This window comes from Mytilus californianus, unplaced genomic scaffold, assembly GCF_021869535.1.
Source record: "Mytilus californianus isolate M0D057914Y unplaced genomic scaffold, xbMytCali1.0.p SCAF_2, whole genome shotgun sequence".
In the NCBI taxonomy this organism is placed as follows: domain Eukaryota; kingdom Metazoa; phylum Mollusca; class Bivalvia; order Mytilida; family Mytilidae; genus Mytilus; species Mytilus californianus.
The window spans coordinates 133,013,704-133,032,719 of NW_026262668.1; the positions used below are offsets into that span (position 1 = coordinate 133,013,704).

Sequence of the window (19,016 nt, forward strand, 5' to 3'; positions counted from 1 at the left end):
AGCTCACGTCAATAGATATAAACAATTCACCAAAGTTTTATGCAAATTGGTTAAAGCATTTTTGAGTTAATGTCCGACATGTTGACGACGGACAGACAGACAACGGTATACCATAATACGTCCCGTAAACGGGCGTATAAAAATGAGTTACTTCCCTTTGAATAGAAATCTAGTAATTAAGAAGTATTTCATCAAAAATTTATTTCTAGGGAAAGGCTTTAACTGAACAAGGAGAAAAGCTAAAATCGTGAAAATCGAACTTGACCTGTAACATGTCATGATAAAACAATACACCAAATATCAAATCAATATCTTCAAGCATGAAGAAAAAAAGTCTGGAAAACTGAATTGCCGGACTGACGGATGGACAGAGTGCAAACCTAAAGTCCCCCATTCGACCTCGTCGGTAGGGGACTAATAAATACATTTCCTTAAGGTGCATGTCACCCTGACCACTGATACTAGTATAATCTAATTGTTGATATAGTTGTTACCCTTCATCATTAAATCATATGGACCCTTCCTGTCGTATTGGTTTAAACAAATTCAGTGGTTATAAAACATTCATATTAGTTGGCCAATTATTACTAAAGTAACAACTTTTGTCAGTACCTCACTTCCATCACTTGGTTCTGTTGGTTCAATGATTCTCAAAAAGATTTCTACTGGTTGGACACAACCGAACTGACCCAATAGTTTCTGAGGAGGTGAGAACGCTAAGTTTGAAGACTAAAGAGGGGTATTGAGGGAAGGCACACACATGGCCTCGGGCATTTGTAAGGTAATAGAGGGACAGGTGCTTATTCAGTGACGACAACAGCTCACATGCCATGAAGGTTTAAAACAGATTAATTGATAGGGCTTGACATCCATCTGTAAGTATTTCCTGTATGTTCAGAACTTGAATTCCAGCTACAAGTATTTCCTGTAAATTCAGAAATTGAAATCCAGCTTCAAGTATTTCCTGTATATTCAAAACTTGAAATCCATAAGTAAAAAGAAAATAATGTTTACTTTGTATTTTTTATGTTTATTGTACAAATTAAGGCATGTTCTTATGACAGTACAATGTATGTTTTAAAAACATCATAAATCTTTGCCATGACAAATATACAAATAAATGTCGTACTAAAATGATGCGAGGAAAATGTATGGTATGATTTGACAAATTGCTATACTTTGTATCACAACATCTTCTGACAAACAGTGAATAAATAGACCTTCACTGTTTCTTATTATTTATTTTTAAACAGACTGACCATATATAATTACAGTCATAATTTATTTTTAAACAGACTGACCATATATAATTACAGTCATAATTTATATCTCTTAAATTCTCATCAAGTGCAAAAGAGAAAATTAATTTTAAAATAAATTCAATATCTAAATTTGACTAGAACTAATGGGTAGTTTAATTTTAAGTAAGCAGAGTTAGTAAAGTACAGGAGGCCAAAAATAAATCTACAAAAATAACCATAAACAAACATACTTCCATGGAAACACTAAAATAGATCTTATAAATACACAAGACTTGTCTTTGTAATATCTAATTCATATATTCTACATTCAATAAATAATATAAACACTGTAGGAGTAATTGGGGTTAAATAACTGCAGTTTTACTGCTCGAAGAATTATATTAAAATAATAAAGTCCCAATATTCATCCAGGCATTGCAAACTTTGGCACACAGTCACCTGCAGCATTCAAGCTAAATAAAAATTAAAATAAAACTTCACTTTGTTAGGAGGTATTGAGATATTTGTGTACTTCCGAAGGTAAACCATGAATAAAATGTTGTACTAAAATAAAAATTAATAATTGATATTTGTGACAGTTAGTTCTTAGATTTACCTTGAAAAAATTTAAATACAATTGTTGTCCTTATTCCAGAACATTGTATTTATTCTAATTTATATATTGCTGTAATTGTGTCTGTCTGACCTATATCACTTCTTGTAACACATGACAATATATTTGTTTGTCAGTTCAGAATAAAATAAAATGCTCAACTGGGCGCAGCTTGATACGACCGCAGAGGTCGAACCCTGAACAGTTGGGGCAATTATGGACACAACATTCAAGCTTGATACAGCTCTGAATTTGGATTGTGATTAAATATTTGACACAGCATAGGTTTCTGACACAGAATGAATGTGGTCTAAGAACTTAAAAATTTTTAACTTACCTATTATGGTCCAATATCCAAAATCTAAATACATACACGGTAAGATTTAGCATATCAAAGAACCCCAAGAATTCAATTTTTGTTAAAATCAAACTAAGTTTAATTTTGGACCCTTTGGACCTTAATGTAGACCAATTTGAAAATGGGACCAATTATTAAGAATCTAAATACACGGTTAGATTCAGCATATCAAAGAACCCCAATATTTCAATTTTTGATGAAATCAAACCATATCATTGTTATTTGCTTTTATATATAAATCAAAAATAAGCAAATTAAAATGGAAAATTTTAAAGAAAAAAAAAAGGAAAAAAAATTCCCCCCCCCAATTTTTTGAACCCCCTTATGATTCATCACCCCCAAACTCAATCCCAGCCTTCCCTTTGTGGTAGTGTACCTTGCAGTACAATTTCAGAGAGATCCATACACTTGAACACAAGTTATTGTCTGGAAACTGTAAAAAATGCTTGTTTTTTGGCCCCTTTTTGGCCCCAAATTCCTAAATGTTTAGGGCAATTACCCCCAAACTCAAACCCAGCTTTCCCTTTGTGATATGGAACCTTGTAGTACAAATTTATAAAGATCCATACACTTACACACAAGTTATTGCCCTGAAACTAGAGAAATGCTTGTTTTTTGCCCCTTTTTGGCCCCTAATTCCTAAAATTTTGAGGCAATTACCCCCAAACTCAATCCCAGCCTTCCCTTTGTGGTATGGTACCTTGCAGTACAATTTCAGAGAGATCCATACACTTGAACACAAGTTATTGTCTGGAAACTAGAAAAATGCTTGTTTTTGGCCCCTTATTCCTAAATGTTTTGGGCAATTACCCCCAAACTCAATTCCAGCTTTCCCTTTGTGATATGGAACCTTGTAGTACAATTTCAGAAAGATCCATACACTTATACAAAAGTTATTGCCATGAAACTAGAAAAATGCTTGTTTTTTGTCCCTTTTGAGGCAATTACCACCAAAAACAATCCCAGCATTCCCTTTGTGATATGGAACCTTGTGGTACAATGTCAAAGAGATCCATACACTAACACACAAGTTATTGTCTGGAAGTTACAAAAATGCTTATTTTTGGCCCCTAATTCCTTAACTGTTGGTGCCATAACCCCCAAAATCAATCCCAACCTTCCTTTTGTAGTATTGAACCTTATGGTAAAATTTCATAGAGATCCATTCACTTAAACTAAAGTTATTGTCCGGAAACTAAATGCGTCTTCGGACGACGCAGACGACGACATGATAGCATTATATGGCGCAAAAAAATATTTGCGGTCGTATAAAAATCCAACAACTACTATGAAAGGATTGAGTTTTTAACATATCCAAGTATCTTAAAATCAATGTAGAGACATACAATCACTTTATTGGCAGATCACTTCAGAATTCAGTTTTACAAATGACTATATGAAATTTCTGTATTCTTTCAAAATCTTTTCTAAAAAATGGTTTTTCGAAAGTAAATTGAAAATGAAAAAATTAAAATTTTTGATTTAGATCACATGAACATTTTCTTTCTTAGGATATTTCATTCATCTCTTGCAAAAGGCTTTAGCTTTTGAAGCAAATAAAACTGAAAAATAACTAGATATCTGTTGTGCTTTAGGACTTGGTACATACAGGCAATGCAAACCAGGAATGTTTAACAGAGTCTAAATAAATGATAGTAACAATGCTGGCAGTACAAAGAAATATACAAATGCATAGGAAAATAATTATTGCGTAGTTTAACAAATTTTACTGGACATCAAAGCACTATGTATTGCTCCTTAAAGCTCAGTAGTTAAAGGTTGGCCAGAGAACTGTCATATTTTATATATAAAACCCTGGAGTAGCCAATAATGATTTCAAAGCTCAAAAAGATCATTAGACCAAATTGTGTTTGCTTGTAATGAAAATCTGAGGTAATTTTTTCTGTGAAAATTTGAAGTATTTAGCTGAATCAATTTCTTACATTTATGGGATTCTCAGCACCACAGAACAATTTCTGGTATAAGTTTAAGATAAAAGAATGGTTTTAATATAATTATCTGAAGAGCACCAACTGGCATGTAATATTCATGTTTGATTTATTATCAAAATAAAAAGAACTCTAATTATTATCAAACACATTAACATAATACATTTATCATACATAAAAAAAGAGCAATTCAATTTGTGATGTTACCATTTAACAATGAAATTATTTCCCAGGTTTTAGCTCTCAACTACAAGTAAAATTCTAGTGATAATTACAAAGTTACAATACAGTGCAGCAAGTTATTATTTGAACTATTGCTATGAGCTTCAGGGAAGACTAAACTTGTGAAATCCTGTTGACCTCTTTTGGAGAGTCATCTCTAACTTTCCATTTTTAAATCTTTCCTATTTTCAAAACATACTCTGGCAGAAAGTCAATACTCCAACTTCCTAATACAATAATATCATTTTATTGAAATTATCATTGCCAAAAAAGTATAAGCCTATAATGATAATTATCTAAAGGAGTTTTTTTCCAGGTAATACTATCATGTTTTATATTTGTTCAGAGATATCAACAATTATTTCTGCCTTCTAAATGATTGAGGAGTAAAGTATTTAAAAAACAACTTTTCACAATCTCTGAGGATTTCTTTATTTATTTAGACTCATTAAAATTAGCTCTATGCCGTCCAACTTTTGAAGTTCTCAATATTAAAATAGATAACTATATATAAGGATCACCAACAGACCTCAACAGTAGGAAAAGCATACTTTAAAATAGATTATTGATGATGCTATCAATTTCCACATTTTTATACAGTATATTATCTATTTCTTATAGTATTGTACAATTCATCACAAATTATTTTCACAACAAGCAATCACTTAGCTACCCTATTAGGGAAATCAGTTGTAATTCATTTTCTTCTGTCTGATCGAAACACATAATAATTTACAAGATATCGAAACACAATATATGATTACTTTTTCCAACAAGAGACTTCAACCATGTTTCGCTACCTATGAAACTGAACTTGATAAAATGTTGACATTTTTCAACTGGCCTATAGTTTTCTGAAACAGTTATACCTTGATGACAATTTTTGAAATGATATATGTAAACAATTGCACCAATCATATATAAATGACAATGATTTATAACGAAGATGTGTAAAACATTAAAAACTTATAAAATTGCACAAGATGACTGTGAAATAAATATTTTTTTCATTCACGCCACATTCATTCATATCAATAGGTAAAACATTATTTACAAATATAGATCTATCATTGGAAACACAGGAACTTATCTGTAAAATAGTCTTTTTCTTTTAAATGTATAAACATGATTAGAGTTATTAAACTTAAAACACTGATGTTCTTTGTACAACTTATTTATATTAAGCAAATATAATGGAATATAAAAACTTTTACACCGTCTTGCTTAACAATCAAAAGCACCTCAATGTAATTAAAAAATCTGTATGGTTTATTTCAATTAAAATAAACTGTTTTTATTATACTTTAATTTGCTGTTTGAAAACCATAATCCTTCATTTTAAACTTGAACAAGAGAGCACCAACTTTGATAATTTGTGAACTTGAACAGAAGCATACTTTAAATAGCTATACAACAATCCAATAATCACATAGTATGGAATGGATTATTTCCCTTAAAACAGAGCAAACATGTATATAATCCAAGGGCATACCAAGAGAATGTTTTCATCTAGCAAATTTGGGTTTAAAAAATAACAGTATCAAAGAGTTTCTAAAGATTAAATATTAATGTTTAGAGATTACATTTTAATTAAATGCAATTTTGTTTGGCAAGTACCATCTGAGATTCTAGAACATCTTTATTATGACTTGAACAGAGATATAACTACATTGTACTGCTTTCCAATTTTTGACTACTAAAAAAGCGAAAAAAAAGGCAAAAATTGTTACAGTAATTGTTGTCATTCTAACATTTAAAAGTTTTCTTAAAGCTGAGAGATTCTTTAAAGAAAACTAACATTTTTCATGTTACCCTCTACCTCCTTTGTAGCTAGTTTAATACCACTTTGTACAGTCAAATTTTTCTCCATACCCTGTTTTGGAAAAAAGTTTTTATTTTCCAAATATAAAGTAGGTTTTGTGTATAGACCTAGAGAGAAATATGCTGGACATTATACTTAGACCTAGAGAGAAATATGCTGGACATTATACTCCATCTATTTGCCTTCTTACTGAAACAAAGAGAGCTATAAGAGCTATATCCAGTGCTATGTATGTATATACATATATCTATAATTTATCCCTAGCAAAGGGAGATAACTCTTCAGAAAATGTCATTTCCCATTGATGTTGTCATAAGTCCTTCATTTCTTCTCCTTTGACTTCGTCTTACTCCATCAGCTCTCCTATATGGTTCATTCTTCAAATCTAACAATTAGAAAATACAAATATAAACTATACATGCTTTACAACCCAAAGTCAAATATTAAAGATGTAAATATTATAAATATGCTCTAGAACTGAGTCATGCTTTGAGTACACAGAAATATCATTTAAACATTATACAGAAGTTTACATGGTTTATAATTTGGTTGGTTTTGGGATGTTCTTTTAAAACTTAGTAACATATGATAAATAAATGGAGAATGTGTCCCCATGGACACAGATGATGCCCCCGCTTGCATACAACATTATAAAGGGACATACCTCAAGAACGATAAAAGTGACGCTACCCAAATTTGTACTTAATCTGAGTTTTATGGTAATAAGTTTTGTGTATAGGTCTCATAATGTTTGGTTGGGAAAAACTTTTCGATTTTTAAAGGGGCATAACTCGATAATGATTAAAGTGACTCAACCGAAATTCAACTTGATCTGTATTTTGTGGTAAAAAGCATTGTGTATAAGTTTCATAACATTTGGTTGAGGTAACTTAAGTTAAAGAACGGAAACTAAAAAATTTTGCATTGTTTTCCATTTATAAAGGGGCATAACTTGTGAATGGTTAAAGTGACCCCACCAAAATTCAATCTTGATCTGTATTTTGTGGTAATAAGCATAGTGTATAAGTTTCATAACATTTGGTTGAGGCAAACTTAAGTTAGAGAACAGAAACTAAAAATTTTGCAATTTTTCCATTTAAAAAGGGGCATAACTCTAGAACGGTTAAAGTGACGCCACCAAAATTCAAACTTGATCTGTGTTTTGTGGTAATAAGTATTGTGTATAAGTTTCATAACATTTGGTTGAGGCAAACTCAAGTTCGAGAACAGAAACTAAAAAGTTTGCAATTTTTCCATTTATAAAGGGGCATAACTCTAAAACAGTTAAAGTGACACCACCAAAATTCAAACTTGATCTGTGTTTTGTGGTAATAATCATTCTGCATAAGTTTCATAACATTTGGTTCAGGCAAACTTAAGTTAGAGAACGGAAACTAAAAATTTCGTAATTTTTCCATTTATAAAGGGGCATAACTCTAGAACGGTTAGAGTGACGCTACCAAAATTCAATCTTGATCTGTATTTTGTGATAATAAGCATTGTGTATAAGCTTCATAACATTTGGTTTAGGCAAACTTAAGTTAGAGAACAGAAACTAAAAATTTTGCAATTTTTCCATTTATAAAGGGGCATAACACTAGAACGGTTAAAGTGACGCCACCAAAATTCAAACTTCATCTGTGTTTTGTGGTAATAAGCATTGTGTATAAGTTTCATAACATTTGGTTGAGGCAAACTTATGTTAGAGAACAGAAACTAAAAATTTTACAATTTTTCCATTTATAAAGGGGCATAACACTAGAACGGTTAAAGTGACGCCACCAAAATTCAAACTTGATCTGTGTTTTGTGGTAAAAAGCATTGTGTATAAGTTTCATAACATTTGGTTGAGGCAAACTCCAGTTAGAGAACGGAAACCAATTTTGGGATGTACGTACGTACAGACGGACAAGGGTAAAACTTAATGCCCCCTCCGCTACGGCGGTGGCATAAAAAAATATCAGTCAAACATTGCCTTTAACATAGCTATAAAATCCTTCTTATTGTTTTTATTTCTTTTTAGATATAACTTATATTAGAGAACAGGATAGCATGATTTCATAGCAGTATGTGAAGTACTATCAGTAACTATCAACAGTCTTTGATGTTTTAGACAGTTGTTTTGGTATGTACCATTTGTTGTTTGCCTGTGATTAATATATTTCATTGTTTTTGTCATTTAGGGGAATTTGGTATTGATACACAACTTTGAAATCCTTTGAGACAAGGACTAGAAATATTGTATTGGACTTAATATTGACTTTCAGGTGTATTTTGGTGTTGTGAGGTTACTGTCTCACTGATGTATAACCCACATCTCTTTTTTATTACATATATATTTCTATACTATTATCAAATATACATTTGACTTGTGAAACCTTACTTATATATTTGTTTTTTTTCTTTACTTTAAATGGGAAAAACAAACCTAGAAGTATATCTTCTAAAGCACCATGATACACTTCATCTTTATTTAATAATTTCTTTTCCTTGATGTGTTTAGTTCTGTTCTTTAATTCATTGACAACAGCATCCTAAACAGAAAATAATACCAACATATAAGTTATAGTTATGAAGACAGTTTATTACAAGATTATTATTATTTACATGTTCTGGTTATTGATATTCAACTCAAGGGAATTGGATGATTTCATAATTTAAGAAAAAGTAATTGTTAATGTACAGGTATTTTCCATACATTATTAAAAAAAAAAAGAAAATCTATTAGATTGTTTAAAAGCAATGTGAAAAACATTAAGCAGTTAAGAATATAATTTACCTCAAATAATAATAAAATTATTGAGGAAATTTTATAATAATTGGTTAAAAACACTAAAAGAATATAAATAAGTTGAAATAGAAAAATAAAGCGAAAAAAAAAGAAGGAAAAAAAGGTAAGCTCTGTCACATGAATGAGATGAACACCATAGCTAAATAAAAGTGATTTTTAGAACATTTAATATTTTTAGTCTTACAAATTCAAATATTCTTAATTAAATAAACATTTTTCATGAAATAAATCATCATTCCAGTTAAAGAGCATGTCTATCAATTCAAATGAAACTTGTAAACTTTAAAATGATAAAACATATGTACAACTGAAATAAAAATTAGAAAAGCACCAAACAACATCTGTACAACATGTGATCTATACCTTTACAGGTACAACTAGTATCCCATTCTCCTCTTCATGCTTAAAAAGGAGATCAAATATATTCATGTGACCTGATTACACAATAATATTCAATTTAACCTGGGAATTCTTACCATGATAGGGCTAATGCCACTATTTACCATGATAGGGCTAATGCCACTATTTACCATGATAGGGTCAATGCCACTATTTACCATGATAGGGTCAATGCCACTATTTACCATGATAGGGTAAATGCCACTATTTACCATGATAGGGTCAATGCCACTATTTACCATGATAGGGTCAATGCCACTATTTACTAGAAAATATTTCTAAAACATGTCCTGAATATGCATTTAACTTGCCATTAGACATTAATCAATCATCCATCAAACCAGAGGAGATAGCATTGTAATCACTATGTACATTTCTTTTATTCAAAACCACCTCTGTTGTCTCGTGGTAGTATTCTTGCCTTAAGTGCAGAAGGATTTTGGTTCGATCCCCAGCCAAGTCAAAATTAAATACTTGAAAATTGGTATTTCCTGCTTCTCTGCTAAGCATGCAGCATTTAGGAGTTAGAGCAAAAACTGGTCAGCCCAAGAGTCAGAATACTGTGTCTGGGTAGGGAGATGTGTATTCCTGTGGACTGTTGTCTTGTTAAGTAGCACGTTAAATTTTTGGCTTGTGGTGTTGATATATAGTTAACATGTTCTTGTCCTGAATATACATTTAACTAGCCACTGGATGTCTTACAGCTATCCATCATCATCATCATCTTCTTATTCAATACATGTTTAAAAAATCCAACATGTGCCACGCATAGCGACTGTTATATCAGTTTAAAGCAAGCATATAATTTCACATGGTGGGAAATCCTTATCCTTTTTTAATTATACACTAAAAACCATAGATAACAACCTAACTGGGAAATTTTAAAAGATTCTACTCTTTGAGGTTCTATTTCATGAATCCTGAGATATTTTGTTACTACACAGTTCATGCAGCTGATACAGTGTCAACATAACAAGGCTGCGTGACTACACATAAATCTGCATCTAATGTATGTTTTAATCAGTGCCAGTCACAGTTTATTTTCTCAATCCAAAAATTTTGTTTTCCATTTATATATGCAATGTTCCCAGATACTGTTTATAAACATTTGTATTTTAAATGTTTATTTGTTACAAAAAAGAACATTTATATACAGGAGTTACATTATTTAATCATACTATATGACATTCATTTTTCTTAAAACAAGGGAGGTAAGTCATAATTTATCATGATCACACAATGCTCTGGTTGTAACTGGAGAGTATTAGGAAACTATTCCAATTGCATGCATTCCAGTAGGGAGGGATGTTGTATGTTTAAGCATCCATTTTTTTATTATTGTAGAATAGTAAAATCCCAGTAAGCATTTCATGAAACTGAAGCAACCACAATATGAAAATAATTTTCTTGATGAATTCAGACTTACAGGTCGTTTTAAGAGCTGAAGCAAATTAATATGTATAAGCCAACAATATAAACAAAACATATTAAATATATGACACTGCAACTAGCTTATATATCTTACAGCTGTCACAACTGCCAAGTATATCAAATATCAGAAAATTTCATTCACTCTGTCTGCATCATCTTGTTTCTTTGTCATTTTCAAGAACAATTAATTTACTGTTGATTAGTTTTTGCATAAAAATATCCCAAAACAAACATTTTATCAGATAGATAATGCTCTTGAAAATGAAAAAAATATACAATAAGTCTCTAATTTTTATATAAATTCTGCAATGTAAAATGAGTTAGTAGACATAACAGTTAAGACCACTCTATAATCATATAATATACCGGTGGGTCCAAATGCTTGTAATTCTACAAAATAATACAATCTTTTTTTATAGATGGTAAATTTTTGTTTTGATTTGAAAAGATAAAATTAACTCCATGAAAGAAGTTCCACCTCTCTTTTCCAATAAGGATAATACACCTGTTAGTTTCAAGATGAAAGATCTTAAAAACTTAGGCAATACATAAAAATTACATTGTAAGTCTACTATCAGGTAAGGTCAAATCCTTTCATTTTTCTTGCCATTATTAATTGAAAAAAAAACTTGTGTTCTAAACATAAGATTGATACACTACTAATATGATATTCCATTTTGGCTATTATTTTGTAACTTTCTAATTTCTAGAATTTTCTGAAATAGGTTACATTTTTAAAAGGAGTAGGTCCAGTAAGACCCCTTTTTGGCCCCAAAATATAGCAGTTTTACAAAATTGTTAAAATGTAAACTTTTAGCTATTTTTTGGAAAGTAGATTACTTCTGCTACATAAATATGGGCAGTTTTTGACAATACAATGCATATATATCGGGTAGTAGCATCATTAATTCATGCTAAATCACTGAAATCTTCACAATTTTAGCATTTGAGTTAAATTTTAGACGGTTTCCGTCTTAAATGGATTTTGTGTTCATTCTTAATATTTAAATGCAAGTTGTATTTGATGATAATACATAACATATATAAAGGTTGAGAGTGAACACGGATGCGGCCACTTTCATTTTTGACAAAAACCATCTGAAAAGTGACATATTATGGCATATTTGATAGATTTTTCACATTTAAGCTTGAATCTGAGCGTCTTTGATGATAAAATCAGTTCAAATCTGTCCAATAAACTAATTGAATCGACTGAAGTAGACACTTAAGTGTTTAAAAAGTGACCAAAATCTTTCATCAGATGAAATTTGAGGCCAAAATCGTCCCTTACCGCACCTACTCCTTTCTCCAGTTTTGAACAATTTCCATAAAATAATAAAAAAAAAATATGAATATTCATATCTTTGTCCTTTGGTCTCATTGAGCAATCATACCACATCTCCTTATTCTTATATTCATATGTTACTGCTAAATTTGTATTAAAATGCCAGTAAAATGTTTTTGGGAAATAAATAAAATAGATCTAAATCATGTTACATAGAAAATAAATCACAGATATATATATATAATTAAGATCCATTTATTACATCAGTGATCCGTTTTTTTGGCAATCACCAATGGCAGTCAGCAGGGTTTAAGAACATTTGTTGTTCGACCTGTTAGTCAAATGTTCGACCTGTTAGTCAAATGCATTTTGTTAAAATATACTTTTTCACTTTTTTGGTCGTTTGGAAAATGTTGTTTGTGCTGTATTTAGACCCCTCTACCAAGAAATTTGTTTTGCATGCACACGTATAAAAATTGCGGTTTTTATCCAACGCAATCATAGGTTTGAACGTTGTTTTCAATTTAGACTTACTTGTATATATATATATATATATATATATAAAACATTTTGTCAACAGACCTCAAAATTAAATACTTCTGAAACAAAATACTATCATGACTAAATAACTGTAGGATTAAATTAGTTACCTGAACTTGTTTCTTGTCTTTACGTTTATCTTTATTTGGAACAGGAGGTTCCAGTGCTGCATGTTCCATTTTCCTTCTTTTATCCAACTCTACTAAAGCTGCCTGTTAATGGTAAATGGAATTATTAGTAACTTCAACATTGTTTTTTATCTTGCTAATATTTTCCATATCACCTTATTACCGTAATGTATAAGTGAAAAAAATTGATGCATTGGCAAAAGAAACCTGAAATTAGATGTGGTTACCAGTATAAAACAAAACAAGGATACTTTGAGGTTTTGACTGAAATCAACTCAATTATCTGATCAAGACTGAGCTGTGGTATTTGCTACAATGTCAGTCTCTAGCTTCAAAGCAGCAGTTATTTTATCTGTCTTACATATATTATGTTTACAATCAAGTTGTATAAAACCCATCTGTAATCAATATGTATTTGCATGAACAAAAAAAAATTAAAGCCAAGTAACTGTTACTCAGCTTTATCTCAATAGTTTAGAACATTATATTCTGATGCCACTGAATAATAAATGAAGGAAGCATAAATTACCTTAAACGAATTGACAAATCTGACAAACTGTGAGAAGAAAGTGTTTGGAGCGACGGTTCTAGGATTCTCACCGAAGTACTCTACAACCCGGTGATAGGCATCCTGTAAGTAATAAAATAATTAGTGTCAAATAAAACACAATATCCTGATCAAATCATCTCTGATCGTAAGTAACAAAATAATGTCAAATAAAACACAATATCCTGATGAAATCATCTCTGACCGTAAGTAACAAAATAATGTCAAATAAAACACAATATCCTGATCAAATCATCTCTGATCGTAAGTAACAAAATAATTAGTGTCAAATAAAACACAATATCCTGAGGAAATCATCTCTGATCGTAAGTAACAAAATAATTAGTGTCAAATAAAACACAATATCCTGATCAAATCATCTCTGATCGTAAGTAACAAAATAATTAGTGTCAAATAAAACACAATATCCTGATGAAATCATCTCTGATCGTAAGTAACAAAATAATGTCAAATAAAACACAATATCCTGAGGAAATCATCTCTGATCGTAAGTAACAAAATAATTAGTGTCAAATAAAACACAATATCCTGATGAAATCATCTCTGATCGTAAGTAACAAAATAATGTCAAATAAAACACAATATCCTGATGAAATCATCTCTGATCGTAAGTAACAAAATAATTAGTGTCAAATAAAACACAATATCCTGATCAAATCATCTCTGATCGTAAGTAACAAAATAATTAGTGTCAAATAAAACACAATATCCTGATCAAATCATCTCTGATCGTAAGTAACAAAATAATGTCAAATAAAACACAATATCCTGATGAAATCATCTCTGATCGTAAGTAACAAAATAATTAGTGTCAAATAAAACACAATATCCTGATGAAATCATCTCTGATCGTAAGTAACAAAATAATTAGTGTCAAATAAAACACAATATCCTGATGAAATCATCTCTGATCGTAAGTAACAAAATAATGTCAAATAAAACACAATATCCTGTGGAAATCATCTCTGATCGTAAGTAACAAAATAATTAGTGTCAAATAAAACACAATATCCTGATCAAATCATCTCTGATCGTAAGTAACAAAATAATGTCAAATAAAACACAATATCCTGAGGAAATCATCTCTGATCGTAAGTAACAAAATAATTAGTGTCAAATAAAACACAATATCCTGATCAAATCATCTCTGATCGTAAGTAACAAAATAATTAGTGTCAAATAAAACACAATATCCTGATCAAATCATCTCTGATCGTAAGTAACAAAATAATGTCAAATAAAACACAATATCCTGATGAAATCATCTCTGATCGTAAGTAACAAAATAATTAGTGTCAAATAAAACACAATATCCTGATGAAATCATCTCTGATCGTAAGTAACAAAATAATTAGTGTCAAATAAAACACAATATCCTGATGAAATCATCTCTGATCGTAAGTAACAAAATAATTAGTGTCAAATAAAACACAATATCCTGATGAAATCATCTCTGATCGTAAGTAACAAAATAATGTCAAATAAAACACAATATCCTGAGGAAATCATCTCTGATCGTAAGTAACAAAATAATTAGTGTCAAATAAAACACAATATCCTGATGAAATCATCTCTGATCGTAAGTAACAAAATAATGTCAAATAAAACACAATATCCTGAGGAAATCATCTCTGATCGTAAGTAACAAAATAATTAGTGTCAAATAAAACACAATATCCTGATGAAATCATCTCTGATCGTAAGTAACAAAATAATTAGTGTCAAATAAAACACAATATCCTGATCAAATCATCTCTGATCGTAAGTAACAAAATAATGTCAAATAAAACACAATATCCTGATGAAATCATCTCTGATCGTAAGTAACAAAATAATTAGTGTCAAATAAAACACAATATCCTGATGAAATCATCTCTGATCGTAAGTAACAAAATAATTAGTGTCAAATAAAACACAATATCCTGATCAAATCATCTCTGATCGTAAGTAACAAAATAATGTCAAATAAAACACAATATCCTGATGAAATCATCTCTGATCGTAAGTAACAAAATAATTAGTGTCAAATAAAACACAATATCCTGATGAAATCATCTCTGATCGTAAGTAACAAAATAATTAGTGTCAAATAAAACACAATATCCTGATCAAATCATCTCTGATCGTAAGTAACAAAATAATGTCAAATAAAACACAATATCCTGATGAAATCATCTCTGATCGTAAGTAACAAAATAATTAGTGTCAAATAAAACACAATATCCTGATGAAATCATCTCTGATCGTAAGTAACAAAATAATTAGTGTCAAATAAAACACAATATCCTGATCAAATCATCTCTGATCGTAAGTAACAAAATAATGTCAAATAAAACACAATATCCTGATGAAATCATCTCTGATCGTAAGTAACAAAATAATGTCAAATAAAACACAATATCCTGATCAAATCATCTCTGATCGTAAGTAACAAAATAATGTCAAATAAAACACAATATCCTGATGAAATCATCTCTGATCGTAAGTAACAAAATAATTAGTGTCAAATAAAACACAATATCCTGATCAAATCATCTCTGATCGTAAGTAACAAAATAATTAGTGTCAAATAAAACACAATATCCTGATGAAATCATCTCTGATCGTAAGTAACAAAATAATTAGTGTCAAATAAAACACAATATCCTGATCAAATCATCTCTGATCGTAAGTAACAAAATAATTAGTGTCAAATAAAACACAATATCCTGATGAAATCATCTCTGATCGTAAGTAACAAAATAATTAGTGTCAAATAAAACACAATATCCTGATGAAATCATCTCTGATCGTAAGTAACAAAATAATTAGTGTCAAATAAAACACAATATCCTGATCAAATCATCTCTGATCGTAAGTAATAAAATAATTAGTGTCAAATAAAACAGCAATATCCTGAGGAAATCATCTCTGATCGTAAGTAACAAAATAATGTCAAATAAAACACAATATCCTGATGAAATCATCTCTGATCGTAAGTAATAAAATAATGTCAAATAAAACACAATATCCTGATGAAATCATCTCTGATCGTAAGTAACAAAATAATTAGTGTCAAATAAAACACAATATCCTGATGAAATCATCTCTGATCCGTATAATTCAATATATTTAATTTCCTATTCTATTACTGTAAATTCAGAAATTATTGCGATGTTTTTATTATTGCGAAAAATGCGACAGGGTTATAATCGCAATAATTTAAACTCGCATTTTGAAATTTTTTATATGAATTAAACATGATTTTTCTCAATATCGCAAAAATTAAAATCGCATTTTTGTCTAAAATGACAAAATCGCAATAAAAAACGCACGCAATAGTTTCTGAATTTACAGTACTTGTAAATTTTTTTTGTTGAGTATGAACTGTTCAGGTTAAATTACAAGAGTCCTTGCTAGACAACTATATTTTTCATGTATTTGTTGTTGAACTTACCATATGGAATTAGTTAATTTGTATTAAAAACTGTAACATAATCAAATGTTAAATGAATATCTATCTAAGAAATCTGAAAATATATATCATGAAAATGTACCAAAAAGATGTCCAACTTTTTATATATAACATAGAAAATTAAAAAAAAAAAAGGATATTAATTATATCAGCAGCCAATTTATTGCGCCATAAATGAAGAAGAAATTATATTTAATGCATTTGGTCCATACTGAACAGTATTTCTAGAATAAAATCTTTCCTTTATTCAAAATTAACTATTTTTAGAAGGCATGCATGAAATCATCGGACATTTGAAGAGCTGTCAAAACAGTGCTTCCCTCAATTCAGAAACACAAAGTCTTAAGGGTGAAATCATACCTAAAAGATTTCATCAAATCAAAGTATATCATGAATTTACACGTTTACCAAAGTGTAGCCAAAAGTCTTATACACTGTAGGTGTGGGGATACAGTTTATATGCAATAGAGTTTTAATGGGAACTATATGCAATCTTTGCTGACATGTCTACTTTAACCTACCTGTGCTGTTTTCAAATCACTTTGTAATTTTTTAAGTTTTTCTTCAGAATTACTGAGGAAGTCTTTAAGAATGACAGGTAAATCTCGTGAATTTTTCCTGGCATCATATTCCTTCTTTGTCATTTCCATTCCTTTTTCTAATTCATGAATATCAACAATAATGTTCTCCATGGAAACTACAATGGAATAAATAAAAACAATTTATTGTTCACTGATCAATATGACTTTGTAAACAAGTGAACACATTGAATGATTTCGAGTGATTGACTTTTAACTCTTCAAATTGTAGCAGCTGTTTCAAGTCTTGAGTTAAATTTAACCTCTAAATATCTTTTTAATACCTTGCTACACTTCAATTTTACAGAACAGCAGCATGATATAAAATAAATCATCACTGACAATGTGATACATGTATGTTACAAGTAAAGGTCTCTCAGCAATATTGAAATTACCAGCACCTTTGTCTGTTAAAACTTTACTTTGACAAAATTATTCGAATGATCCAACTTCAGAGAAGTCTATATATATTTATAGCTAGTAGATAAACAATACTAACCAATGGCTGCTTTTTCTATGAACCTCAACTCTGACTCAAAGGTGAGCAAGTCTGGGAATCTTTCTTGCACTGTTTTTACTAAATAATGCATCAAAGACACATTTTTATCTTTTGATTTTGTGTCCATTAACTGAAAAGAAGAAGCATATTATAGGTAAAATTGTAAGCATTGGTAAAACATATTACAAAATTGTGACAAAAAATGATCAGTATTTAACAACATACTGTGTATTAATTATATAGAAGAATGGATGGTGTACAGTGTTATGCAATATGTATTTGTTACCTGCAATTTTTGCTAAATATTTCATGTAAACTATAATTTCTTTATTTGGTTATTAGGTCTTTCCACTTTTCTGTGGAAAGACCTATTGGTTTTCTTCTGATTATTATTATTATTATTTTTTTCTTCTTCCGCCACTTTTTTCTGACGGTGCTTTTTTGTTTCGCAAGATGTCGCTTAGATTTTTTGTGTATGATATTTTTGCGATTTTGAAACTGACCCTGTTTAGCCGAATACTTTTTATTGTAAGAGTTATCTCCCCAAACACTGTTTTTCTTGTGTACGCATCTCCTTCGCAACTGTAAAAGATTATGACAAATTTATGTCTCCAATTTGTTCTTTATATCCTCAGGATCTTAGGAATAATTTTGACCGAAGCGGTCCAGAAACTCCATATGAGAGTTATTTCCCTTTTGTATTTAAAATAAGTAAAATGTAATTGTAATTGGTAAACCATAAGTGATAGGGACCTAGGGTCTTTTGATTTGAGGTCCTTGGTCCAAAAAAAAGAAAATAGGGTCAAGGTCAAAGGTCATGGTCATTTTTAAATTTGGATTTTGGCTTATTTTCACCTCTTTTCAAACACGATTTAAGATATCAACAACATATTTTTACTTAATTGTTAGTTGCGACATGTCGTGACACATACATATCGGTTTAAAGGGTACGCTTACATCAAATTAGAGTTTTCTCCCCTCTTTTATTTAAAAGTATGCATATGGTGATATAACTCATGAACCAAATATAATTAAGTCCTAGAGTCTTTTGATTTTAGGTCCTTGGTTGATGACCTTGAAATTGAGCTCAAGGTCATAGGTTAAATTGACGTTCTAGATTTTGACCTTTGCTTTTACC

At 30.2% G+C, this 19,016-nt stretch overlaps 1 protein-coding gene across 1 annotated transcript in view; it reads right to left on the reverse strand.

Annotated features, from left to right (window-relative positions):
* Nucleotides 1-1,009: 1,009 nt before the first annotated feature.
* LOC127731080 (formin-like protein 3) overlaps nucleotides 1,010-19,016 on the reverse strand; it is an 85,109-nt gene continuing 67,102 nt past the window's right edge. The window contains exons 27-33 of the mRNA XM_052239941.1: nucleotides 17,879-18,008; nucleotides 17,323-17,498; nucleotides 13,309-13,410; nucleotides 12,762-12,863; nucleotides 9,360-9,398; nucleotides 8,634-8,739; nucleotides 1,010-6,590 (exon numbers count right to left, since the gene is read on the reverse strand). Of these exons, the coding sequence (XP_052095901.1) occupies nucleotides 6,487-6,590; nucleotides 8,634-8,739; nucleotides 9,360-9,398; nucleotides 12,762-12,863; nucleotides 13,309-13,410; nucleotides 17,323-17,498; nucleotides 17,879-18,008 (759 nt within the window). The 3' untranslated portion in view covers nucleotides 1,010-6,486. The remainder of the gene's footprint in view (nucleotides 6,591-8,633; nucleotides 8,740-9,359; nucleotides 9,399-12,761; nucleotides 12,864-13,308; nucleotides 13,411-17,322; nucleotides 17,499-17,878; nucleotides 18,009-19,016) is intronic.